Below are 23142 nucleotides of genomic sequence, written 5' to 3'. Positions count from 1 at the left end.
ACCCAGACACCAGTAAGCACTCAGATAGCGATGTGTTCACATACAAATGCAATATCCTAATACTAGTATCTTCGTATCTAACGCCAACTTGAAACCCAGATCAATCGACCGGGCCAAAGAAATGTATAAAACCCCGAACTCCACCCAATAACACCATGCAATATATGCAATGCAACTCGAATCAACGCCAATATTATTGAAATCCCCCGGGGCTACTCTTTAAGCCGCTTATTCGCTCTCATCAGCGAATCATCAGGCAATCCACTCCTCTTTGTCCCCGGCAGACTACCCGTCCGTATATCATTATCATCCTGCGTGACGCGCCGATGGGGATACCTGCTCTCAATCCCCTCGAAGCAATTCCCACTGATAGGTCCCCCGTTGGTAAAGTACGGATGCTCCAGCGCCTCCTGCGCCGTAATTCGCTTTGCAGGATCGTACTCCAGCATCCTCGACAACAGATCAAACCCATCCGCCCCGGGCGTCCCGTTCTCAGACGCAGCCGAGTACCCCCCGTTCTTCAGACATGTCTGGTACCATCCCTCGAGGTTGGCGCCGCTGCGGTGGAAATGTGCCGGCTGACGGTGCAGCACGAGCGACTGCAGCTGCGAATACTCGGGCATGGAAACGAGGCCCGGCCAGGTTTCCTTGCGCGGGAGGCCGAGGATCTCGACGATCTTCATCATCTGGTTGCGCTGGAAGGGAACGGTTTTCTTGCTGTCCATTTTGGCTTCTTCGCCTTTGAAGATCGGGCGTAGAGAGAGCAGTTCGGCAAAGATGCAGCCGACGGCCCACATATCCACGGCCGGTGTGTAGTGGCGGCTGCCGAGGAGGAGCTCTGGGGCACGGTACCAAATTGTCACGACGACTTTGTCGCCGGAGAAGAGCGAGTTGAGGGGTTTGTAGAAGAGGCGGGCTAAGCCTAGGTCGCCGATGCGGATGGCGCCACTGGAGGTGACGAGGATGTTGGCCGGTTTCAGATCGCGGTGCAGTACCCAGTTTGTATGCAGGTAGAGGAGGCCGTTCAGAAGCTGGAAGAGGATGGAACGGACCATGCCCGCGCGGATGGCGTGACGTTGGGGTTGAGTGTGATGGTGGATTATTTGGAGGAGGTCGTGCTCGGTGTATTCGAAGACCATGAAGATGCATTTATCTTCGAGGATGATTTCTTCGAGCTGGACAACGTTTGCGTGGGAGAGTTCTGTGCAGAGGGCCATTTCGCGGATGGCGGATTGGGAGAGGCCTGTGTATTGGATTGATTCGCCTTCTTTGTCGGGTTTGAACCTGGTGTTCTGGGTATTAGATTCATGATTCTTCTCTGATACTGGACGGTGCGACCTGTTTCCGGGTGGGATGGGACAAATTTACTTTTTTATAGCGAACTCGCCCTTTTGGCCATTTTTGCCAATGGCCTTATATACCCGGCCATAGGTACCGCTGCTGATGAACCCTACGATATGATACCGGTCGCGCACTCGCACTTTGCTAGTATATGTACCGGGTCGGCGGGAGTCGACAGCTTCTACAAAATGCGTTAGCACTCCGACTGACTTTCCCGGTGTTTTCCTCAGAGAGAAGAGGTGCCAGATCAAAGGAAAAACGTGTCTAGAATCCAGCAGGTACATAGAGCAGATCACATATCCAGAGAAAATGTCCGTCCATCTCTGGAACAGCACCATGGGAGAACCCCATCAAGAGCACAAAAGGGGAAAGGACAAGGAAATTACCCCGGGGATAGAAGCCTCCAGCGGACTGTAGAAAAGGAAAGGCCTTTCCAAACATGATGGAACGAGGAGATCAGGCCAAAAAGGATCACAGATGTGCAACTCAAGAAGTCAAATATAATTACCATCGAGCGAAGCCTGCCCCCGTTTTAAGTTCTGGTTGACCACTTTTTGGACAGAGATCGAACCGGAGGAGGGCGGGTTGGTCAGACTCATTGGTCCGTCATTCCATCAGTCTCGGACGGTGAATAGTATCCCGAGACCGGGGGGGGTTCTTAGTCAGCCCTCAAAAAAGAAAAGAGGAACCTGGATTTGCTTTGACGCGAAGGTGGCTTTGCCGGGATTGGAGAAAAGGAGGAGTTGGATGATGTGGTGGAATCACGGAATTCAAGTTGGAGCAGGGACGAATGGCGCGACCTGCGGGTGCGGGACCGCCCGTCTGAGCTTCAACTCCTTGTCATCCCTCTGTAGTTGCGAGTTCGTCCTCATTCACCATGGGCTGGTTGAGTTCCTCGGGGATCACTCCGTACTTGATCTTCCTGGTCTTCGTTACGACGTTAGGCCCGCTTCAGTTCGGTTATCACCTGGTATGGCCCGATGGTTTTTACCCCAAATTGGACGGAGTTGTCTCCGCTCGGTCGTACCCCACTGACTTGGTGCTCCGGGAATAGGCTGAATTGAATGCTCCGCAAGCTGTCGTGACGTGTGAGAAGAAAAGTATAGGCTCGACCTCCGCACTGGGCGGCCTGCCGCAATGTCTTCCAATGAGCCCGTCCCAGTTTGGCGTGGTCTCGTCAATCTACACCCTGGGTGGATTCGTGGGCGCTCTGCTGGCAGGGCCCGTGTCGACTAAGTACGGGCGGCTTTTGACGCTACGATTGACCACCGTATTCTTTGTCTTGGGCCCGGTAGCGGAGACGTTGGCGTCAGGTATTACGGTGTTATCTCTAGGTCGATTCCTGTCGGGGATCGGGTCTGGAGCCGCCATAGTGGTCGGCCCTATCTACGTGTCGGAGGTCGCACCACCTCCGTCGCGCGGGTTCTTTGGAGCGTTCACCCAGGTCATGACCAACGTCGGCATCCTGCTGACACAGACCCTCGGATATTTTTGGAGCCGTGATAGTATGTGGCGATGGATCCTTGCGGGTGCCGGATTCATCGGAGCCTTGCAACTTGCCGGTCTTTTGGCGGTGCCCGAAAGCCCTATCTGGCTAGCAGAGCACCGACAGAGAAACCAAGCGCGTCGGGTCTTACAGCGGATTCGTGGGCCTGATGCCAACATTGATGCCGAGATCGAGGGCTGGCGGGCCTCTGCTGCCCCTGCGGCCGAAGAGGAATCACTGCTTTCCGCCCCTTCGGAGACGTCCGCTCCAACACAGTCTGTTACCATTCTACAAGCTGTCAAGGATCCCTACTATCGTCCTGCCATAGTTGCGGTCGTGGGGGTCATGCTCGCGCAGCAGTTTACGGGCGTAAACAGCATCGTTATGTACAGCGTTTCACTGTTGCAGGGCATCCTGCCTACCGGGGCTGCGCTGCTCACAATCTTGACTTCTGCGATCAACCTTGGCATCACACTTGCCTGTACACCTTTACCTGACCGCATTGGTCGGAAAACGTGTTTATTGATCAGTATCAGTGCAATGGGGTTCAGCTCGATGCTACTCGCGCTTGGATTTGCTCTGGATCAGCAAGTCCTTTCAGCGATCGCCACGCTCCTCTTTGTTGCTAGCTTTGCCGCGGGACTTGGACCGGTCCCCTTCATGCTAGCCTCTGAACTTGTCGGGCCAGAAGCTGTCGGCGCAGCGCAGAGCTGGGCGCTGTCGGCCAACTGGACTGCCACATTCATAGTTGCCCAGTTTTTCCCCGTGCTTAATACTGCACTCGGTGGCCACGGGAAGGTGTATTGGATATTTACGGCTATGGCGGTGCTGCTGGGGTTCTTCATCTACCGATATGTACCAGAGACCAAGGGCAAAGCCAATGCCGATGAAGTCTGGGGTCGGGTTGCCCGGCGCGAAGACTAGACAGCTGTGTATTCTCCGGGCAAATCAATACATTGCTAATCTCCTGCCACCTTTAATTTTGATCCCCTGCACTTTAAACACCCGGCCCAGCTGTATAAATTAGATCAATCCTTGTGATGAACAGATAGCTACTATACGTTGGCGATGACGAGTATTGCGGGGGTCTATAACACCCTTGACCAGATCCGGAATGTGGAGCTCGGCGGTGAAGCCCCTTATCGGGCGGTGACTCGACGAATGTCGCCGACGATAACCAGCTGTATGTTTCCGATGTAGTCAGTCAAACGTGATTTCCAGCCTATACCCGAATGCTGAGCTATCGTGCTCGCGCCAAATTATGGGACCAAGGTTAAGAACAAGCTGAAGTTAGCCATTTGTTGCTCTCACAGTCCTCTTCCTCGTGTCGAACCTTCGGAAGCTATTTTGCCAGCAAGCCAGGCATGGCACCGCGTTCTACGAAGCAGAGCGGGCTGGCTTCACTTGCTTGCACCGAATGTCGCAAGCAGCATCTAAAATGCGATGCCCGCAAGCCAACTTGCTCGCGCTGCCTGCAGAATGAACTCTCTTGTCACTACCTTCCGTCACGGCGTGGAGGCCGGAGAAAACCTCGCGGCGATGCTAATCGCCTTTCTTCCTCGTTTGAGACGGAGCAAGCCACGGTCAGTTTTGTTATCCATGCCAAATCCGATGAGTATGAGTGCTGACTGTTTCCTAGTCGAGGTTGGATTTGCCTATCACGGGAGCGGTCCAACCGAGTACTCCCGATAGCTTGTTACATCGAGCGAATAATATGATCAACCTGCCAACTGCTCATGTACCCTGGCCAGACCTCCCTCTTCGGAATGAAATGAGCCAACCACGACTGGACACTTCACGTGAAACTTGGGTTCACGACGACCGCTTCCTTCGGATGTTCTACGAGAATTTTCACGTGGCCCATCCCTTCCTGGTTCCAAGCGCGATCTATCACGACCGGCAGTATCCCGAGTTTCTCCAACTTGTGGTCAATTTCGTCGGATCTCACTACATGCCCGGTGCAAGCCCTCAATATAAAGAAAAAGTATTGACGGAATTGACTTGCAACCCGGACAGATCACCGTGCATGGTACAGGCCTGGCTCATTTACTGCATCGCCATCTTTGCTCGAGGTGAATGGCAAGAAGCACAAGAAGCTCTCTCCCGCAGCATGGAAATTGCTCTTGAGCTGGGCATGAATCGGTGTGAGTTCGCGTCATCGGCACATCCCGAAAATTCAATCGAAGCAGAAAGTCTACGAAGGACATGGTGGGAGCTCTATATCACCGACGTCTTCATGGCAGCCCCATTCAAAAACAACTCATTCCTGTGCAGCACAATGGCGCCTGAAGTGTCATTACCGTGCGAGGAGTCAGCATACACCGGCACCGGCACCATCCCAACGCCCTGCAGAATCCTAGATTTCAAACGGCGAGTCTTCGCACCTGAAGAAAAAGTGTTTTCGTCATCAAGCTATCGAATTGAGGCGGCGACAATCCTGTGCCGAGCCCTAGTTTTGAATGGACTAAAAGATTACCACCGTGACCATCTCCAAGCTGTCGAGAACGCACTTGTCAGCTGGGTGAACCATCTGCCCCCAAAGAAGCTGGATGTCGTTGATTCATACGGCAACATTGATGAAATGATGTTCCAAGCCCACTTGATGATCTCATACGCAACTATGCTCCTCCATCTCCCCCGGAGTGACCTCCAGCCTGTCCTTTCACCATCAAATAATCACTTCTGGCCTCTGGCTACCCGCCACCTCGCATCTACCCTCAACCGCTCCGTCCATAGCATCAAAGCTACCGAGGCCTCACGCCGCTTATCAGACGCAATCTCGCTCTGCCCTAATGTCCCCAAACACACCCCCTTCGCGATCCCGGCACTGGCTCTATGTGGGATGATCCAACTAGCCACATCTATCAAGCACAACGACGAATGCTTCGATCACCATTACAATCGCGTCACCCTGATCCTCGGCTGCCTCAAGAGCACCAAGCGAATTTGGGCTCTGGCCGATGAAGCCTATGGACAGTTGCGGTCCTCTGCTGCCGAGAACCTGTCCGATTCGATGGAGCGGTGGTGCACGGAACCGCCTAGGAAGCTGTTCCCGGCGGAGTCTACCCCGAGTAGTGCAGATCGTACGGGCCAACCTGCGCGGCCTACGTCGGCCTTTTCCGAGAACGCGGATATCGTGTTCCCGCCGATGTTGTCTTCTTTCGTTGATCCGACTTGCTACAACGATTCATTTTTCACTTCCATTCCGGATTTTGATATCAACTGAGTATGAATAGCAAGCAGCAAGGCAGGCCGATAAATCCGAAGTGCCACGTGGGGGAAGTCCCCTTTCCTCCATCTCACCCCATACGAAACACTATTCTTCGTCTGATATGAAGACAAGGGCGTGAACAAAAAGTAAATGGACAAGCGCTAGTGGCATACGCCTGTATCATTACTTCAGCGCTTGAATGTATATTCTACAGGCCGAAAACATTTTCTACACACGTATAAATTAGTCGTCACCTCTTGGTAAACTCGGAGCACTCGGCTCTCAGCTACTCGCCGTCTTCGCCGCGGCGTTAAATGTAACCAGCGCGTGATACGACTCCGTCAACGGCCACAACAGCTTCGCGAAAAGCAGAGCCCCAAGCACCAAAAGCGTATAATACGACACCGTCCATCCAACATGCAATTTGTCATCCATCACGATGCCCGCCTTCACCTCCGCCTCTTGCCTCGCCCGCTTCAGCGGCGGCCCAAGCGGTTCGCCGGGCTCCACCCGGCCCCAGAACCGGGGTAGCCCACACCAATTGCAGAAGCTATGCACAAGGATAACAGCCCAGAGCGACCCTGTACGCAAATACAGGAAAGTGGCGTACCAGCCGAAAATAGTGGTGTAGCCGAACTGGAAGAGCGAGCGCAGCAGCGCCATAAGAGCAGGGGTGTCGGGGTGGGTAAGCCGGAACTCGTAGAAGTGGTGAATGTGTGCAATGCCGAAGTACAGCGGCGCGATGAAGACTATATGGCCCGGGACACTTGCGCGAGGATGTGGAGGGGGATGATGGCGGAGCGGAACATGACTTCTTCTGTCACAGGGCCCTGGGGATACTGACTTAGTACTGTGGGAAGCGGAAGGGGTTCAAAGCAGTCCAGATACTTACGGCGACATAATTCCTCCATCCTATCCAGCCGCTCAGGCTTTCGTATAGTTTGTTGCGGCGGAACCAGAGCCGCCATTCGCCCTCCACGATACCGCGCTCGAAGAGTGGGCCGAGAAAGAGCACGGCTGTGAGCAGGACACAGCGCGCGATATCGGCGACGCTGATGGGCCACCAGCCGAGAAGCATCACGGCTGCTGCGAAGGAGGTGTTTCCCTCCTCGGTGGCGAGCCAGAGCACTACGAGCGAGGCGATGATACAGGAGCCCGTGACGGCGCGGATGCGCGCTCGAATCACCGATGGGGCATCGCGGCTGAGAGTCGGGGTCGGTCGCGTGGTGGGCGACAGATAGAAGGGCAGCACATAGACCAGGGTCAGTGCGACCTATACAGTATTAGGGGGGGTTGGTTCTGGAAAGGACTGGAGACACCTCGGAGGCTCAAATGCTCCGCGGACCCATGGGGGGACTCGAGCTGACTTACCGAGAAGAGTGCAACGGTATGTACCGATAAGGACGGCTCGTCTGGTTGGGGGGTGAGCTGGGGCTGAAGGGCGGGAGAAAGGGATGGCATCTTTTACCTTGGTGCTTGGAATATAAGCCCTTCAGACGGTCCAGTATGTTCATGGACGCCATGCTTGGGGAAGTTGTGTTAGGCGTGCGACGAGGACGCGCTTTGTCCTTTCCGGGTAAATCTCAACAACGGGGTTCCCGCCCGCTTTGCTTGTTGGGAAAACAGCTCGTATACACAAAGTCCACCGGGGATAGATGAGAGAGAACTTGTTATGTTCGCATCGTTGTCAAAAGTCCTGGGAAGGCTTGCGTCACCTGGCTTGCCCAATCACCCAAGCCACTTTCATGCTACGAAGGGTCTTGGCCTCGCTTAGTTGTGCTTCCTCCGAGTTGCGGAGCAGATCGAAAATGCCCCCAGAATCCTCATACTGTCCATTGGATCTATCTAGATCCCAGCAGCTTGCCTTAGGAATACAGCCTCATCCGCGAAACTGCCAAATCCCTCACGCGCTCTATGGGTGGATGCGCAAGGCATGCAAGATGAATGGACCATGTTTCGAGTGTGCATAATCATTGATGATGAATCTCTACAAACCTCAAAAGGTGTGACTATGGCGGAAACTGAAACGGACAATTTCCATAAGACTTTACAATATGTGAAAGTTCTTGAAGGATTCCCGGATATCGATCAGTATGATGCTTTCCCTGGATGGATGAAATGCTGGACATATGCTTTGTGGCCTCTCTAGGAGAATATGCAGGATGGCGACTACATGAAGGTGCAATATGCATTGATTGAAGATATCCCTTGGCAAGATATTTACATCGGGTAATTTGAGGCTGGTCAGTTATATTGGGATGATCATTGGGAATGATTGTATGCTTCTGAAGAGCAGTGGAGCCGAGCAGTTGCGTGCAGAAGCACATTACGTCTGCTATATTGCCCTCGCTTATAATTTGCATTTTGAGTCCTTTTAGTCAACCCAGCGGCCCATAATTATACAAACTGAAAAAGAAACAGAACTATCATACAATCCTCAGTCATTTTAGTATAAAACGTTGACCCCGTAAGACCATTAAGGCATGGAGACCTTAGAAAGATGATACGACCCCCCTTAGAGCAGGGCAGCACTTTATTCTTGCTCCTGGACATCCTCAGGTTTGAAGAACCAGTCATGTATCCCGCTATAAGTTTGTTCGCACCACTCCTTCCATGTCTTGTTGTGCTTATTGCTGACCGCGCGATAATGGTGCATTTCGGACCAGCAGTCTCGACCATACATGCACCCAGCCATGTTCACGAGAAAGTCTCGGTCTTTCTCCTGATAGTGGATCGCCGGGTTTTCCTCCTCGCCGCAGGCCCCAGGAGGGAACGAATTGATGCTGCGCTGTGGCAAGAAGGCAACGCTACTGCGAATCCATGGCTGGCTCTGGTAGATCCACTCCAGTGCGTTCTGCTCTTTGTGCTCCCAGTTCATATGCATCTGCTCATACATCACGGGGTCCCACCAAGCGTCCAGGAGGCGATCCGTCCAAAGGGACCGACGCAAGAAGAAGGACCCCAGATTGAACCCGCTGCAGTCCTGGGTGAGAAGCATATTGATTGATTCTGGACGGCCGTCCCCTTCCGCCGAGCGGCCCACCTCGTCGAGCCAAAACTCCGGCAGGGGGTGTGTGATGTTAAGAGGGTTGTTCACATTGATATCCCGGTATACCTTGTCCTCCAGATGGCTAAATATATGCGATTGTAATGAGGTGCCGTACTCCATCACCCAGGTGTTGAGGTCCAGCCACCAGAACCATTCCGCGTGGGGATACTTTTGCATCACCTCGCGGATCACGTCGCCCTTTTCCCAGCTCTCGCGCCACTCGTGCGAATACCGCTTCTTGGCGAGCAAGTTGGCCACCTCCAGCTCATAGCCCCATTCGTGGGCGTAGAGCTCCTTATTCCAGATGCTATTGCGCTCGATCGCCCACTCGCGTGCTCCCTTCCATTCCATCACGCCGCCTTCCACGTTTGACCCGAGGATTATGACAAACTTGCGACCGCCGCCCAGCGGTGATCGTCGGTATAGGTGGACGATGACTGTTTGTTCTCGGTAAGTCTCAGATCCCCTCCGGCAACACCAGTGCTTTATGTCATAGAGAGAGGGTTATACTCACAAGGCCAGAAGAAGAAATATCCAATGCACGCCAGCATAAGCCCTACCAAGACCCGCATCCTCTTTCGCCGCATCAGCATCCTCCAGGATCGTGCGCCAGGACCACTGGCGCGCCATGCCTGCCGGCCGTAGTCATCTTTATCGACATAGCTATGTCTCAGGCACCGAAATTCCCCCGAAACTAGGTAGCCGTGCCGAGATCCGGCGCTTCTGCCGCGAGAAGAAGCCGCTGTTGCGTGTCGAGAAGGAGGGATACCCGCGCACCTCCTCCGATTTCGCCTTCGCCGCTGCCCAAGAGATTTCGCTTGGCGCTAGTGAGGAGGGCGATGGGGAAAAGCCGCGCGGTGTGGAGGTCCCGCTTGGTGTTAGCCCCGGGCTGGACCACCCTCCGCCCGGTCGGGGTGAGGGTGATCGTGAGAGGGACATTGGGCCAGTGGATTCGTGCAGATGAGGATTGGCGGAGGAGACTGGGAGACGGTCGCAGGATTGCACTTGAGTCGGCAGCTCCTGCGAGCTTGGAAAGGTGTCGAAAATGTCGAGGTTGCCGATCGCGCAGATCTTCCAATCTTAAACGTTCCAGATTAAAAGGGCGGAAGGTGGGACCCGCAACAATGCCGCTTGCAGAGGCACATGTAACTCTCTTTTCAGGAACGGAATGTTGGATGTACTCTCAAGGGCCAATCAGGCGTACTTTTGAACTGGCCTGCGCATCTGCCGCACGTGGTGATAGTAGGGTTTGATGGTGTGCTGGGAGCCGACGTTTTGGAACAATATCGACGTCACATCGGCTAAATGATTCCATAGTGGTTTCCAGGATGGAGTATACGTTCTTGGGGCCAGCCCTAAACGTAGAATAAGCCTACGTCAGATCAATCACCAAGTTCCAATTCCATAGAATATGAACCAAGATGAGCTTCCCAGCATGTCTTATTCCGTAGCGGTATAGTAAAATTAGAAAGGCCAAAGCTCAAATGCTGACTGGAAACGCTAAATAATCTCACCTGCCGTGAATAGCCAGGCGATACCAATCACGGGACCTCTTATCGGCCCCGCCACTTTTTCGATCTTTAATTTTCTAATCAACTTAAAAAAAGTGATTAACACAAATTGCTGTTTTCAACCCCGCCAGAATGCCATCCATAGAGATGACCAGTCCTTGTATGGAATGCAAGAATGAGGAATCAATCCTCACTATCCGAAGAAGAGCTTTATGCAGGTATGCTAATCACTTACCCCGCCACTGTTCAAAGTCTGACCTAGTCTCAGTAACTGCTTCCAGCGATTCGTCGCATATAAAGTCATCCGGCGCATCGAGCATTATAAGCCCACGATCAACAATAACCCCATCCCCCAGATCCTCCTCCCCCTATCTCTTGGGGTATCCTCGTCTGTCCTGCTCCACATCATCGACTCGGTCACACAAGTCCGGCGCCGGAAGCCAAATACGAACAAGGCCTACGATCTTCATGTCCTCGTAGTTGACCCCACGAGCCTGTCGCCCAGCGACAGGACTTATGAGACGAACTTCTTGGCCGCTAAAACCAATTTTCCTAGCGCGACTACATTCACGAAGATCCCTTTCCACAGCATTTTCGAATATGCACCCGACATGAAGCAGATTATGCTCGAATATGCAGGCCCAGGGTTCGTGGATGACGCTTCAAGGTCGAATGAGGAACGCTTGACAGCTTTTCGGAGTACTATTACCTCGGCGACCTCGAGGAAGGACCTCGACTCGGTCCTTTTGACCCGATTAGTGGTCGCGTATGCCAAACATATCGCCTGCGAGGCCATTCTTTGGGGCGACTCCGATAGTAGATTGGCAGCAAAGACACTCGCTGGTGCGGCGAAAGGCCGCGGAGCTTCATTGACGTGGCAAGTCTCGGACGGAATGTCGCCATGGGGCGTGCGGTTCGAATTCCCTCTGAGGGATCTATCTAAGCCAGAGTTGCTACAATACGCAGGCATTAGTGAATTGCTCGAGGGCGTGATCATACCGGAAGAGCCCATATCCGACAATATTCTTACCAAAAACTTGTCAATTGATGACCTGATGATGCGCTACGTCGTGACCCAGGGTGAGAAATACCGGGGTGTCATGGCCAATGTGTCACGGACAGCGAACAAACTTGAGCCGGCGAAGGGAGTCGATGATCAATTCTGCTCTCTGTGTGGAGCTCTGACAGGGAACGTTAAAGGCAATGATGCTGGCCTTACTGTTGCAAGCCAATTTGGCAACAGTCAAGGCTCGTTTTGCTACGGATGTATCCGTTCTCGCCCAGAAGTCATTCCCTAAATTAGTGACTATTGGATACATTTCATTAAAACCGGACAATCCAGAGAGGAAAAACATCAACCAGAGTCAAATCAACCCAGCATATCATCGCCGAATCATTCTCAAGTCATAAATGGGTATTCTCAGATCGCAAAAAAAAATAGCTCTTCTCTCTCCCTCTCTCCCTCTCCCTCTAAATCCCTCGCTCAGGATCTTCCTGCGGGTGGGCCGCCCCGCCAAACCACTTGGACCGGCCTTGAGCCTTTCTTGCGGGCTTAGGTCTCGCTGGCTGGTTCTGTTGTGCTTCCTCATAGCCGGGTGGTACATTTTCCACAACCCCGTCCTCTTGTCGGTCGAACTCATCGGAGAGACTGTAGTCGATGGTGCGCTGCTCACGTCTATCCCGTTCTTCCTGTTGTTCCACTCGCCTGTTCTCTTTGGCAAGTCTTTTTGCGCCCTTTTCACGTAGATGCTTTTCAAGGAGCACCGCGTTTCTTGTGTTGCACTTGTACACCGCATCCGCAAGGTCACCGATGAATGGGACCAGGCCAATCACAAAGTCGATAGCAACATTTATCAGCATCATCATGCGTAGGCGAGACGGGAGTCCACCCTCAATTCCTTCGCATGATTTCACGACCATCATTGCGAGCGCTGCGTCGCCTGCATCACCGACGCTAGAATTCCACACGGTCAGCGCTGACACATAAAAAGGGATAGCGAATAGACACTCACAATGGAATAAGACCGATTACACTGCCCCATCCGAATCGGATACCGCATAGATTGAACAAACAATAGTCCAGGCGGTACGCACGGCGTTTGACCTTTGTTAGGATATTGGCATCCTGCTCCGATAATCCAGGTGGGATGGCCTTGCGACGCTTTGTTTTCTTCTTGCCAAAGGCGCGATTAAGACGTGAGGCAGGCACTTCCTCGAAATAGGGGTCCTGTAGACAAGAATTAGGTGCTGTCTCTTCGAAACAACGTCTCACATGTTAGCGCCTACTCACCTCCATTCCGAACTTGTTCCGCGCGTGCTCGTTCAGGACGCGCTTGCCCACCATGCTCCATAGCGCGTTCGACATGATGGAGAGGGTGCTAGGGTAGAATACCCCTTAGCTGTAAAGAAAAGCTGGCTTGAAGAACTGTAAATGGCCGAGGAGGTGCAGACAAGATATAGTCCCAAGGGACCCAAAATAGAACTGCCGCTGAAACGACTGGTGGGTCCGCCGTGCAGATCGGGTTTTGTTAAGCGCTCTGCCACCTTCGCGCTTCAAAGGCAGGCAAACGAGGACGTTGAGTGGAAAGATAGGGGGGGAACACGAAACACTTTTAAATGGCGGAAGGAGGGAGCTTGGGCGCCGCAACGTCATGCCCCAACCTGCCAAATCCTGGCACTGGCACTGCATCCCGCGACGATCGCTGTGGCTGTGTGGCTGTGCACGGCACCCAACAAGTGGCGGTGCCAAATGGATACCTATCACGTGAAATTCCGATAAGGGGCGATAGCTGCCTGAGGCGCCTACAGAAGCTGCCCCGCCAAAAAATGATTCACCAAAATCTAGATTTCCCACGATTGCATATACCGCAATTGCGACCCCATAATGACGGAGGCTCTCACCAAAACTGACCTGCAAGGTGCCCTGCCCCTGGTGGCCAGCGGCAAGGTGCGCGACCTGTATGAAATTGACGATAAGACGCTCCTTTTCGTCGCAACTGATCGTATCTCCGCCTACGATGTGATCATGGAGAATGTACAGTCCAAACCAGTCCCTCCAATTCTCTTGCATTACACCTACTTACCATTGAAATTGAATAGGGAGTCCCCAATAAGGGCGTTCTTCTCACCCTCTGCACCAAAACCTGGTTCAAAATTCTCTCCGACGCCATCCCCTCACTGCGAACCCACTTCCTCACCCTCGACCTCCCACCCCAGATCCCCGATTCCCTGCGCCCAGTCCTACAGAACCGCTCCATGCAAGTGCGTAAGCTGCGCATTCTCCCCATCGAAGCTATCGTCCGCGGCTACATCACCGGCTCCGCCTGGAAGGAGTATCAGAAGTCCGGCACTGTGCACGGCATACCCATCCCCGCTGGCCTGCAGGAGAGCGAGGCTTTCCCCGATGGCCCCATATACACCCCTAGTACGAAGGCGGAGCAGGGAGAGCATGATGAAAACATCCATCCCGACCAAGGTATGTCTTTCTCTTCGTCCCAAAGTCGAACCAACGAACAATGGTAGATTGCTGACTTGGGGGGGGGTTGGTTAGCCGTTGCGATCGTCGGCGAGCAGTACGCGGCCAAGATCGCCGAGCTAGCGGTGCAGCTGTACAAAGTTGCGCATGCATATGCCCTTGAGCGCGGGGTTATTATTGCTGACACTAAGTTTGAGTTTGGTGCGGATCTGGAGACTGGTGAGGTTGTCTTGGCCGATGAGGTGCTCACACCGGACTCGTCCAGGTTTTGGCCTCGGGATTCGTATACTATTGGACGGGGCCAAGCCAGCTTTGATAAACAGTTCTTGCGTGACTGGTTGGTCAAGGAGGGGCTGAAGGGTAAGGAGGGGGTGCGGATGAGTGAGGAGGTTGCCAAGGTGACTGCGGCTAAGTACCGCGAGGCGTGGGAGAAGATTACCGGTGGAAACTAGGGCAATTGATTGAACCTGTGTATTTTATGTGCAGCTTAGAGATAGATGACTCAGAAATTTCCCTGGATGCGTTCTTATGAATGGGAAAAAGTTACAACGAAAGGCACGGTGATATTTTATAACGCTTGTCGGACTAAATCACACCTAGATGTTATTACAGTTAAGAAACACAATTCCCAAATCAATCCCACTCAGACCGAAGCCCCTTCAGGCCCTTCTCCTTGCCCTCATTCTTCTGACCTTCTTCAGCCTTAGAAGCATCCTTCTTACTCTCAATCCACCCCGTCCGCACGCCCTCGTCAAGAGGCAACGCATCAGCTCCGCAAATCCTCCGCTCCTCCTCAAACTCCTGTTCGCCAATCCCATTTGTAGCCCAAATCTTGTGGATCCGCAGATCGAACGGCCCCTCAATGCGGTCCGTGAGCCCAATCCCGATACTCTTCACCCGCTGCCGAATAATCGACGTCTGCGGCTCAACAACGTACCCATGATTCGTCCGCACAAACTCATTAAACGGCAAAAGCACCGTCTCCCACCCCCGTCTCGCCCGACGTCGTGGCACTCGAGCTCGATGACAGAATTGTAGACGACGGCGGCACATCCGACAGAGCCTGCGGAATCCCCTCCGGATAAAACTCCTGCTCCGTCTCGTTGCCAGGCACCCGCGCCCGCGCCGCGAGCTCGCTGTCCTGCACCCGGTGGTGGCGGGTGTACAGCCGGTGCTGGTGGATGTCTGTCTCGATGATCGAGTCGGTCTGGATGTTCACGGAGTACCGGCGCCCGTCGGACTTGATCCGCAGCGCGAGGTACGCGTACGGATCCACGTCCCAGTATAGGCGGCCGAAAAGCCATAGGCCGCGGTCTTTGTTGCGGAAGGCGGCGTAGCCTGTGCGCTCGACGCGCCAGTTTTCAGGGAGCTTGGTGGAGATGCTGCCGTGGAAGCGCGCGTGGGGGGGGTGTTGGTGCCGGGTTCTCCCGCGACAAAGTCGAGGTTTGCTGTGCTGTAGCCGCCGACGGCGCGGTCGGCGAAGGTTTTGCAGTCGGTTACGGTGCTCTCGTCTTCAAAGTTAAGGAGTGTGTAGGGCTTTGTCGGGGTGGAAAGGGCCTCGGTGTTCCAAGCTGAGATTGGGTTAGTGGTTTTTTTTTTCCCTCTCGCTGGTTGACGGTCTAGATATGGTTTTCGTACCAATTCTTGAGAGGCGGCCGAGTTCCTCGGCACTGCGCTTGAAGAAGCCGCCTTGTGCGGCGAGTCTTCGAGTCGGAATCATACTGGTGGTGATTAATGGTTGAAAGTTGGAGTTGGAGAGAAGGGAGTTTCGGGATGATGTCGAAGCCCGCGGTGGCGTCAGCTTCCACTGATCTGCGATAAGATAAGAGATGATCAGGGGACCTTGAGTGAACGAGTAGTGCACCAGGGTCCTCCCTCTATTTAAATGACTCGATCCGTATGAAGAGGCTACTGTATTCTCTTTACACAGGGATATAACGGAATCCTATTCCCCGGTCTCTCTCTATTGTGCCTTTTGGCACGGACATCTCTAATCATTATGGTATACATCATCGCCATGTGCCAAGGTAAAGCTAACCCTTCTTTTTCAACCCCATCTAAATCTTCTGACCAGCGGAAGCAGCCTTGACATCTTCCTCAGAGCTCATAATCTGCACCTTGATAGCACCAGTCTTAGGATTGGCAGCAGTCTCGAATGCCTTGACCGCATCCTCCAGCGGGAACCGATGAGTAACCAGCGCGTTGAGATCAATCACACCGTTCTGCACCAACCGGATCGCACGGGGCCAGGTGTTGGAGTATCGGTACTGGTACTGCAAGTCGATCTCCTGTGTGCTTAGACGCATGAATGGGATGGTCATCTCGTTCTTGCCAACACCGATGACGAAGACTTTGCCGCCGAACTTCACACTCCAGATAGCAGAGTTGACACTGCTCTCCACGCCGGTGCATTCAAGGGCCAGCTTGGGGCGCAGCGCCCCAGGGCCGTGGCCGGCACCATCGTTCAAGGCATTGATGATCTCGTTGGCGGTATCCTCGGCCGACATGCCGATCTGAACCTTGTATGTGCGCACCTCGGGCGCAATCTTCTTCGCGAACGCCAGGCGGCCCTCGTCGATATCAGTGATGACGATCGGACACGCACCAGCCGCCCGCGCACTGAGCAGACTGATCAGACCGATGGGACCGGCACCGGTGATCAGAAGAGGGTCACCGAGGCGCAGCCCGCTGCGCTCGACGGCGGCCAGAGTCACACTCAACGGCTCCAGGAGCGCGCCGTCCTCAAAGCTCATGTTGCCGATCTTGTGACACCAGACGGCGGGGTGGTTGACGTAGCGACGGAGCAGGCCGTCCACTGGCGGCGTGGATAGGAAGTCGACGTTCTCGCAGCCATTGTAGCGGCCAGTCAGGCAGGGTTCGCAGGCATTACAGATAATGTTGGGCTCGATCGCGACGCGATCGCCTGGCTTGAGAGAGGTCACGTCGGGGGCGACCGCAACGATTTGACCGGCCGATTCGTGGCCCAGGACATGGTCGCCTGTCACGATCATGGGACCGATGCATCCTGCATGCCAGAAGTGGACGTCGGATCTGTGTTACGGGCAGCGTTCAGTCCCCGCGTTTCTGTTCCCGCACCCTTGCCGGGGAGATGGGGGGAAGGCTTACCCGCAAATACCAGTGCTGCGCACTTCGATGGTCACCTCGCCGGGCTTCAGACCCTTGCCGCTTTGAATGTCCTCGACTTTAGGGGTGGTCTCGGCAATCCAGAGGTCGTGCTTGGGGTTGGTATATACACCAATGTTGGTCTTGGTTACGGTGACGGCGGAAGACATGGTGAGAGGGGATATACGGGAGGAATTGGCAGGAAAGAATTACAGCAGAAGGGGACATAAGGAGCTCTTTATTTCTAACCAAGCTGTTCAGGTGACCACATTGCATTACATTAGATTCCAACAGGTCCAATGCATCCCCCTCCTAGTCATACACGACCGAGTAGGTAAAAGTGGAGCCGGAGGGGCAGGCGATTTAACCGCGCGGGGTCTAATTACCCCGGAGGGTCTCAGCCAGGAAATCCGAGCCCGCTCTGTAAGTATTTCTTTTTCTGTCCCTCCGATGATCTTCTATTCGGTTCATTGGTAATCGCTCGTCGCCGGGCCGGGTCGAGCGTTCGGCTGTCGGTTAAAATATACTAGCCCTATTTTTTACTACGATTTCGCTGGCTGGAGATATTGCGCAGAGTAGCGCTATTAACCTTCCCAATTTGATCTCTACTGGCCCAGGCCCTTCGCCCATTTAGGAAGACGTTCGAGCTCTGAACCCCATCGGGTGCGATTGGCGTGACCGATGAACGCTTTTATCCGCAAGTGGCATTTTACCGGCGGATTCAACCTACTCCAGCGGGAGGGAGGTCGATGTGGAGACCGTTTCCACCCTGAGGCGAAGTGGCGCGTCTGGGGGCAAATCACGGCCCATGGTATTATCGAGTTATGCTAGCAGTACTCGTAGGCTACTATGCTAGTCAAACTATGGCGGAATGAACTTGGACGGGTAGCCTATCGCTCGGAGAGGCTAAAATTGCTTAAAATTGCTCTGGTTACAGAATTTGGACTCCTCCACGACTATGGTGTGTATATACTAGTAGTGAATAGTACAAGTATCGGGCTTGGGCTTGCTGTGAAATCGATTCCGAGATTGACCCCTCGAGACTTTACAGCCATTTAGAAATTCCACATGAGAGCCCCATCGTCAGAAGCAAAGAGATCAGTGTCGACATCGAGGTACTCTGCGGCCAGGCTAGATGATTGCTGCAGGAAGCCCGCATGCCTAGGGAAGCAGATGCCAGGCTTGCCGGTATGACTGGGGCCATAATAGAATCGGCGGGCTATAAAGAAGGTTAGAGAAACTGCCTTCAGGATATGAATAAGGACGATCTCTAACCACCTGCGTTTGCTTCGAAGCATTGTAGGCGAACTAATTAGTGGCTAATAAGACGTGCAATCGACAGGCTGATGGGGCTGTCTTTGCATCTCAAGACATCCAGTCCTCTTTCTGCTCAGCTGGGCCTTGGGCGCAAACCGATTGTATGACCGCGGAGAGAAGAAGAACATCCTTTACATTACTGCCCTTTTTGCCGATGCGACGCGTGATTCGCTCGAGGGGATCTTCCACCAGCTATGCTAGGTTCTTTTCGCGGTGCTGACTACCCTCGTTTGCAGGTGAAGTGACAATTGATGGCAGGCCGATTATCTTGAGGTACTCGTAGATTCCAAGGGCTCTCAAGATGACGTCATTTCGGAACAAGTTCTGGAAAATATTCCAGAATACATGCGAGTTCGCGATCTTAAGGTCTACAATACGGGGATCGAAGAGGTCCTGGACAGGAGTGCGATGAAGGATTCGAGCTAGGCCCTTCGGATCTCGTAGAAATGTGGGTCGTCGTACATATTGCTTGTTATGACGGGTCGATAGAGGCAAAGAAAGAGTAGGGAGTGACTCAAATACCTCAATTGTTTTGAAGCACATCTGAGTGGCTGCCATCGTCGCTATTGCCCCGTGGCTTTGATCCCAGAGGATCTGCCTTTTGTGCCGAGAGAATGTGGAGGGTAGTGCGGATCATTTTGATGCGGAGTGCGATGATGAGATTTGTGGAGATAACTAATGGTTGAAATGGCTCATTCAAAGGTGTGGCCATCCATATTATCCTACAATTGACTCTGAATGATACTTAGTAACGTTCAGCCTCGGGTTGGCCCGCTACAAGTGTATTTGAAGGTTCTACCACTACTAAAAGTAGCTGAGCCTCAAGCTATTAAAAGGAATGAATTGAAACAATCGAGCTCTGGTCATCATCATCTTTGTGCTGGGTCAATCTACAATGTATTTTCAAGTAAGGTGGGTCATATATCAACACACGCCATCTAGTTGGTGTACTCCTTCTGCAGCAACTTGGCGATTGTCTGCAGCTGGATGTTGCTAGTACCTTCGTAGATGGCGCCGATCTTGCTGTCACGCCAGTACTTTTCGGCAACACCCTCCCGCACAAAGCCCATGCCACCCATCCATTCAATCGCGGAGCCAGAAACACGACCCGCCACTTGCGAGGCATACAGCTTGGCCATGGCAGCGTCCTTCACGAAGTCCTGTCCAGCCTCCTTCTTCCGGGCTGCGTTGTAGACAAGAGCTCGCGCGGCGGCAATCTCGGTGTAGGCTTGCGCAATCTGGTGCTGCATGCCTGGAACTCTCCAATCAATTGGCCGAATTGCTTACGGTCGTTCCAGACGTATCTGTCCGGTGTTATCAGAAGTCTGTTAGGGATAAGTCGAGGGGGGAAAAAAACTCACTTGGCGGCATTCTCCCATGCTCCAAGGGCTAACCCAGTCATTTGAGCAGCAATGCCGATACGGCCCTCATTGAGGATATTGATGGCATATTTGTAGCCTTGTCCCTCTTCACCGACTAGGTTGGCCTTGGGGATCTCCACATCGTCAAAGTTGAGCACACAAGTACTGCTAGCACGGATACCGAGCTTCTTCTCCTTCTTCGCAATAGAGAAACCGGGGGTTCCCTTCTCAACGACGAAAGCGGTGATACCCTTGTACCCCTTGCTAGGGTCCAAGTTGGCAAAAACGATGAAGAAACCAGCTTCCTGGGCATTGGTAATCCACATCTTGGAGCCGTTGATCCTATATCCATCGGCAGTCTTCTCAGCCTTGGTCTGCAGGGCAAAGGCGTCAGATCCAGACACCGGCTCCGACAGACAGAATGAGCCGAGGGTGCCGGTGCTCAGTTTGGGCAGCCACATGCGCTGGGCCTGGGTGTTGCAGTAGCGCAAAATGAGGGTATTGACGAGAGTGTTATGCACGTCGACCATGACACTGACGCTGGGGTCCACGCGAGCCAGCTCCTCAATGGCCACAATGGCGGAGGTAAAGTTCATGCCAGCTCCGCCGAACTCCTCTGGAATCTCGATACCCATAACGCCCTGCTCGAAGAGCTTTTCAATGATCGCTGGGTCCATGGCCTCGGCTTCGTCCATGTCGCGGACCTTGGGGCCGATTTGCTCCTGCGCAAGCTTGGAGACCGAGTCGGCCATCATCGACTCGGTTTCGGACAGGTGGGAGATGGGTGTTGGGGCGAGATCCGCCAGATCGGCGTCCCGCCGGCGAGGAGTAGTTGAGAAAGCATATGCACTAGGTCAAGACGTCGTTAGCTGTAAGTGATCTTACCATTTGAGATCATGGGCTACGATTAGCCGCTATTTACCTTTCAATGGGACGGTAAGCAGCTACGCGCTTGGAGGCCAGACGAACTGGGGTGGTGCGCGACAGCGGCCGCAGAGCACGAGCGATAGAGGCCATTGGTGCTAGGAATTCCGATTTGGGGAAGGTTAGTAGAGTAGGAAGAAAAGGTAGCAGGTGAACGTGATCATAAATCACGAGGAGGAGCAGGGACCTCGGTTATCAGCGGGCAGCGGATTCGTGGGGAGAAGTGGGGCGACCTTTACTGTAGAGCCTAGGCTGTCCCAATGATTAGTTTCCTTCTGGTGATAACATGGGCTCCGGTCCCGGATCTGTTGAGGCCTGGGCTCTCCAAGGAGTTATATGGAATCTTATTCGGATATCGAGGGATTCCATCAACATATTCAAATGAGGACAATGAGGATAATTCCAGATCATCAGCAGAACGCACAACATAGGAGTTACAGTGTCCATGAAGGCGACGGGCCTCGGAGTTTGAGGAGATCCGAGGTTAGATAATCAAGTGAATATTCTCCAGGGCTGCGTAGAGACTACAGATGCACCGGTGCGTATGTATGGGCTATTCCAGGACCCCGCTGATCCGCCTCGATCATATATTTCCAAATACAGCCCCCTATAAGTGTACAACCTGAGCTTACCTAGCTTGAGCACATATCGACATCATCATCAAGTATCGGCGGTCGCTGATAGGCGCAATGTCACGGGCCGACTACTTATCCGGCCATCCCCACAGTCACGAGACCTCCGGCCCTGGGATGTTTTTGCCGTTGGGAATCAGACGATAGAATACTCTGTCTGTTTCCATCTCCTCATTGTCTGCTCCAACCACCATCATGAAGTTTTTTGAAAACAATTTCACCTATGACTACTCCTTCCCTGCGGTCTCTATGGCCTATTTCCTCCGATACCCTAACCCCTATTCACGCCATGTCCTCACCTCTGATGTCGTCGATCGTTACATTGACCCTGAGACCCAACGCCTTCACACCACCCGACTCCATCTCAAGAAATCCAAAATTCCATCCGGTATCCTGAAGCTTCTGCCAAAGGGAATGGGTGGCTCCGACAATTCTGGTCAAAGCTACATCCTGGAGACTACCGTTGTCGACCCAAATGAGGGCTGGATGGAGACAGAGTCTCGAAACATGGAGTGGACGGGGATTCTCAGCGTGGTAGAAAAGCAACGATACCAGCGATTGCTGCCTGCCATGGACCAAGTTCTCATCGATGGCGCTTCACTCGAGCAGAAAGCCGAACAGACTGCCGTCAAAACCACTGTCACCTTCCGCTCTCGCCTGGGCCAAGGCAAATTGCTCAGCAGGAAGAAAGCTGGTGCCGACAATGCGGACCCGGAAGAGGAAGCCCCTAAGAGAGGCTTTTTCGCTTCGTTGTCGACAGCCGGTATCCAGCGAACAATTGAGCTGGTCGGCTTGAGTCGCACCCGTGAAGCGGTCATGAAGAGTAAGGAGGGGATGAACATAGTCCTTGAACGATTGCGAAGCGGTGGTATTGTCGGTGTCCTAGAAGGCATGCGACGAGACCGCGAAGCTCTGGGACCTGAGGGCCCCTGGAAACGTGTCTGGCTCCAGGGCAATGGCGGAAACAACGCCGCTATCAAGGATGACGACGAGTAGTCCTTGGCACAGCCTTATTTTGGTGCTATTACCATTGTTTTATTTTTCACAGCATGGCGCTATGGAGTTGAGCGGGATGATGGAAGGAAACTCTCCCACGCATTTTCACTCGGCCACATTATCACGGATAGCCGATATCTCTCTTTATTTGATGCAGACCAGCACAGTCGCGATGGCTTCTGCAATTGTGTACATTATCTCAGATACGAAGCAAAAGGACCATGGTCCTAACGATATGTAAAATAATATTTTGACCCAAAATATATGACTGGTTTTATCCAATCCTTCTTGAACCCTCTTTGTCAAGCTTTCGAGTTCCAATATCTTATATCGGAAGCAGTGGCCATGTAAAGCGAGACTAGGTCCTCCATCCGGACATGGGCTACGCCAACCCAGATAGGATTGCCATGCTGCAAATGGTATTACAGGTATACTCAGTTGAATGATACTTCCAAGTGCATCGCCCGCTTGCTGCTTACCGCCTGCTTTGTTCCAGCACTCGGAGCCCCACCATGTTTCAGGCAGAAGAAGCAATGCATGGATCATCGGAGCATAGCAAAGCGCTTTTGTATCGTTCAAGTCCATATCTTGCCTCGAACTTGAGATGAGTCCATTGACCAAAGACCTCCGTTTTCACCAAGTAAATTCGGATAACGGCCAACATCCCCGGACTCCAGCCCCACCATTTCAGTCCTCTTCCGCCGGCGCATCGCAAG

General features: G+C 53.2%; 14 protein-coding genes across 14 annotated transcripts; 6 read left to right on the top strand and 8 right to left on the bottom strand.

Moving 5' to 3' along the window:
* Positions 1-212: 212 nt before the first annotated feature.
* Positions 213-1782, bottom strand: ssn3 (cyclin-dependent serine/threonine protein kinase SSN3; the record flags this gene model as incomplete). The annotated part of the gene is made up of 3 exons (XM_058472241.1): positions 213-1284; positions 1369-1522; positions 1728-1782. The coding sequence occupies 3 exons, from the start codon at positions 1780-1782 to the stop codon at positions 213-215; spliced, it is 1281 nt and encodes a 426-aa protein (XP_058331244.1).
* Positions 1783-2218: 436 nt separating this feature from the next.
* Positions 2219-3751, top strand: N7468_002943 (putative MFS glucose transporter; the record flags this gene model as incomplete). The annotated part of the gene is made up of 2 exons (XM_058472240.1): positions 2219-2311; positions 2396-3751. 2 exons carry the CDS (start codon positions 2219-2221, stop codon positions 3749-3751), a joined length of 1449 nt encoding a protein of 482 aa, XP_058331243.1.
* Positions 3752-4191: 440 nt separating this feature from the next.
* Positions 4192-4455, top strand: N7468_002942 (Zn(II)2Cys6 transcription factor domain-containing protein; the record flags this gene model as incomplete). The annotated part of the gene is made up of 1 exon (XM_058472239.1): positions 4192-4455. The coding sequence occupies one exon, from the start codon at positions 4192-4194 to the stop codon at positions 4453-4455; it is 264 nt and encodes an 87-aa protein (XP_058331242.1).
* An 86-nt stretch (positions 4456-4541) lies between these two features.
* Positions 4542-6053, top strand: N7468_002941 (fungal specific transcription factor domain-containing protein; the record flags this gene model as incomplete). The annotated part of the gene is made up of 1 exon (XM_058472238.1): positions 4542-6053. One exon carries the CDS (start codon positions 4542-4544, stop codon positions 6051-6053), a length of 1512 nt encoding a protein of 503 aa, XP_058331241.1.
* Positions 6054-6320: 267 nt separating this feature from the next.
* N7468_002940 (CPBP family intramembrane glutamic endopeptidase) lies at positions 6321-7499 on the bottom strand (the record flags this gene model as incomplete). Its single annotated transcript, XM_058472237.1, has 3 exons — positions 6321-6787; positions 6927-7311; positions 7410-7499. 3 exons carry the CDS (start codon positions 7497-7499, stop codon positions 6321-6323), a joined length of 942 nt encoding a protein of 313 aa, XP_058331240.1.
* Positions 7500-8571: 1072 nt separating this feature from the next.
* On the bottom strand, positions 8572-10026 carry N7468_002939 (putative alpha-1,6-mannosyltransferase subunit; the record flags this gene model as incomplete). The annotated part of the gene is made up of 3 exons (XM_058472236.1): positions 8572-9553; positions 9602-9719; positions 9783-10026. 3 exons carry the CDS (start codon positions 10024-10026, stop codon positions 8572-8574), a joined length of 1344 nt encoding a protein of 447 aa, XP_058331239.1.
* Positions 10027-10730: 704 nt separating this feature from the next.
* N7468_002938 (uncharacterized protein) lies at positions 10731-11896 on the top strand (the record flags this gene model as incomplete). The annotated part of the gene is made up of 2 exons (XM_058472235.1): positions 10731-10816; positions 10867-11896. The coding sequence occupies 2 exons, from the start codon at positions 10731-10733 to the stop codon at positions 11894-11896; spliced, it is 1116 nt and encodes a 371-aa protein (XP_058331238.1).
* A 172-nt stretch (positions 11897-12068) lies between these two features.
* N7468_002937 (DUF4112 domain-containing protein) lies at positions 12069-12963 on the bottom strand (the record flags this gene model as incomplete). The annotated part of the gene is made up of 3 exons (XM_058472234.1): positions 12069-12552; positions 12611-12825; positions 12889-12963. The coding sequence occupies 3 exons, from the start codon at positions 12961-12963 to the stop codon at positions 12069-12071; spliced, it is 774 nt and encodes a 257-aa protein (XP_058331237.1).
* A 519-nt stretch (positions 12964-13482) lies between these two features.
* Positions 13483-14525, top strand: N7468_002936 (phosphoribosylaminoimidazolesuccinocarboxamide synthase; the record flags this gene model as incomplete). The annotated part of the gene is made up of 3 exons (XM_058472233.1): positions 13483-13632; positions 13698-14073; positions 14149-14525. The coding sequence occupies 3 exons, from the start codon at positions 13483-13485 to the stop codon at positions 14523-14525; spliced, it is 903 nt and encodes a 300-aa protein (XP_058331236.1).
* Positions 14526-14706: 181 nt separating this feature from the next.
* Positions 14707-17366, bottom strand: N7468_002935 (uncharacterized protein; the record flags this gene model as incomplete). The annotated part of the gene is made up of 5 exons (XM_058472232.1): positions 14707-14991; positions 15041-15579; positions 15712-15915; positions 16145-17124; positions 17200-17366. 5 exons carry the CDS (start codon positions 17364-17366, stop codon positions 14707-14709), a joined length of 2175 nt encoding a protein of 724 aa, XP_058331235.1.
* An 885-nt stretch (positions 17367-18251) lies between these two features.
* Positions 18252-18494, bottom strand: N7468_002934 (uncharacterized protein; the record flags this gene model as incomplete). Its single annotated transcript, XM_058472231.1, has 1 exon — positions 18252-18494. The coding sequence occupies one exon, from the start codon at positions 18492-18494 to the stop codon at positions 18252-18254; it is 243 nt and encodes an 80-aa protein (XP_058331234.1).
* A 211-nt stretch (positions 18495-18705) lies between these two features.
* N7468_002933 (uncharacterized protein) lies at positions 18706-19071 on the bottom strand (the record flags this gene model as incomplete). Its single annotated transcript, XM_058472230.1, has 1 exon — positions 18706-19071. One exon carries the CDS (start codon positions 19069-19071, stop codon positions 18706-18708), a length of 366 nt encoding a protein of 121 aa, XP_058331233.1.
* Positions 19072-19451: 380 nt separating this feature from the next.
* N7468_002932 (acyl-CoA dehydrogenase) lies at positions 19452-20891 on the bottom strand (the record flags this gene model as incomplete). The annotated part of the gene is made up of 4 exons (XM_058472229.1): positions 19452-19765; positions 19801-19817; positions 19875-20723; positions 20797-20891. 4 exons carry the CDS (start codon positions 20889-20891, stop codon positions 19452-19454), a joined length of 1275 nt encoding a protein of 424 aa, XP_058331232.1.
* Positions 20892-21625: 734 nt separating this feature from the next.
* Positions 21626-22426, top strand: N7468_002931 (MSF1 domain protein; the record flags this gene model as incomplete). Its single annotated transcript, XM_058472228.1, has 1 exon — positions 21626-22426. One exon carries the CDS (start codon positions 21626-21628, stop codon positions 22424-22426), a length of 801 nt encoding a protein of 266 aa, XP_058331231.1.
* Between the last annotated feature and the right edge of the window lie 716 nt (positions 22427-23142).

Source organism: Penicillium chermesinum (assembly GCF_028974085.1).
Source record: "Penicillium chermesinum strain IBT 19713 chromosome Unknown utg000003l:1.0-5111272.0:1.0-5115320.0, whole genome shotgun sequence".
In the NCBI taxonomy this organism is placed as follows: Eukaryota; Fungi; Ascomycota; class Eurotiomycetes; order Eurotiales; family Aspergillaceae; genus Penicillium; species Penicillium chermesinum.
The sequence above is the reverse complement of the archived record's forward strand: the minus strand, read 5'-3'. Positions and strand labels throughout refer to the sequence as shown.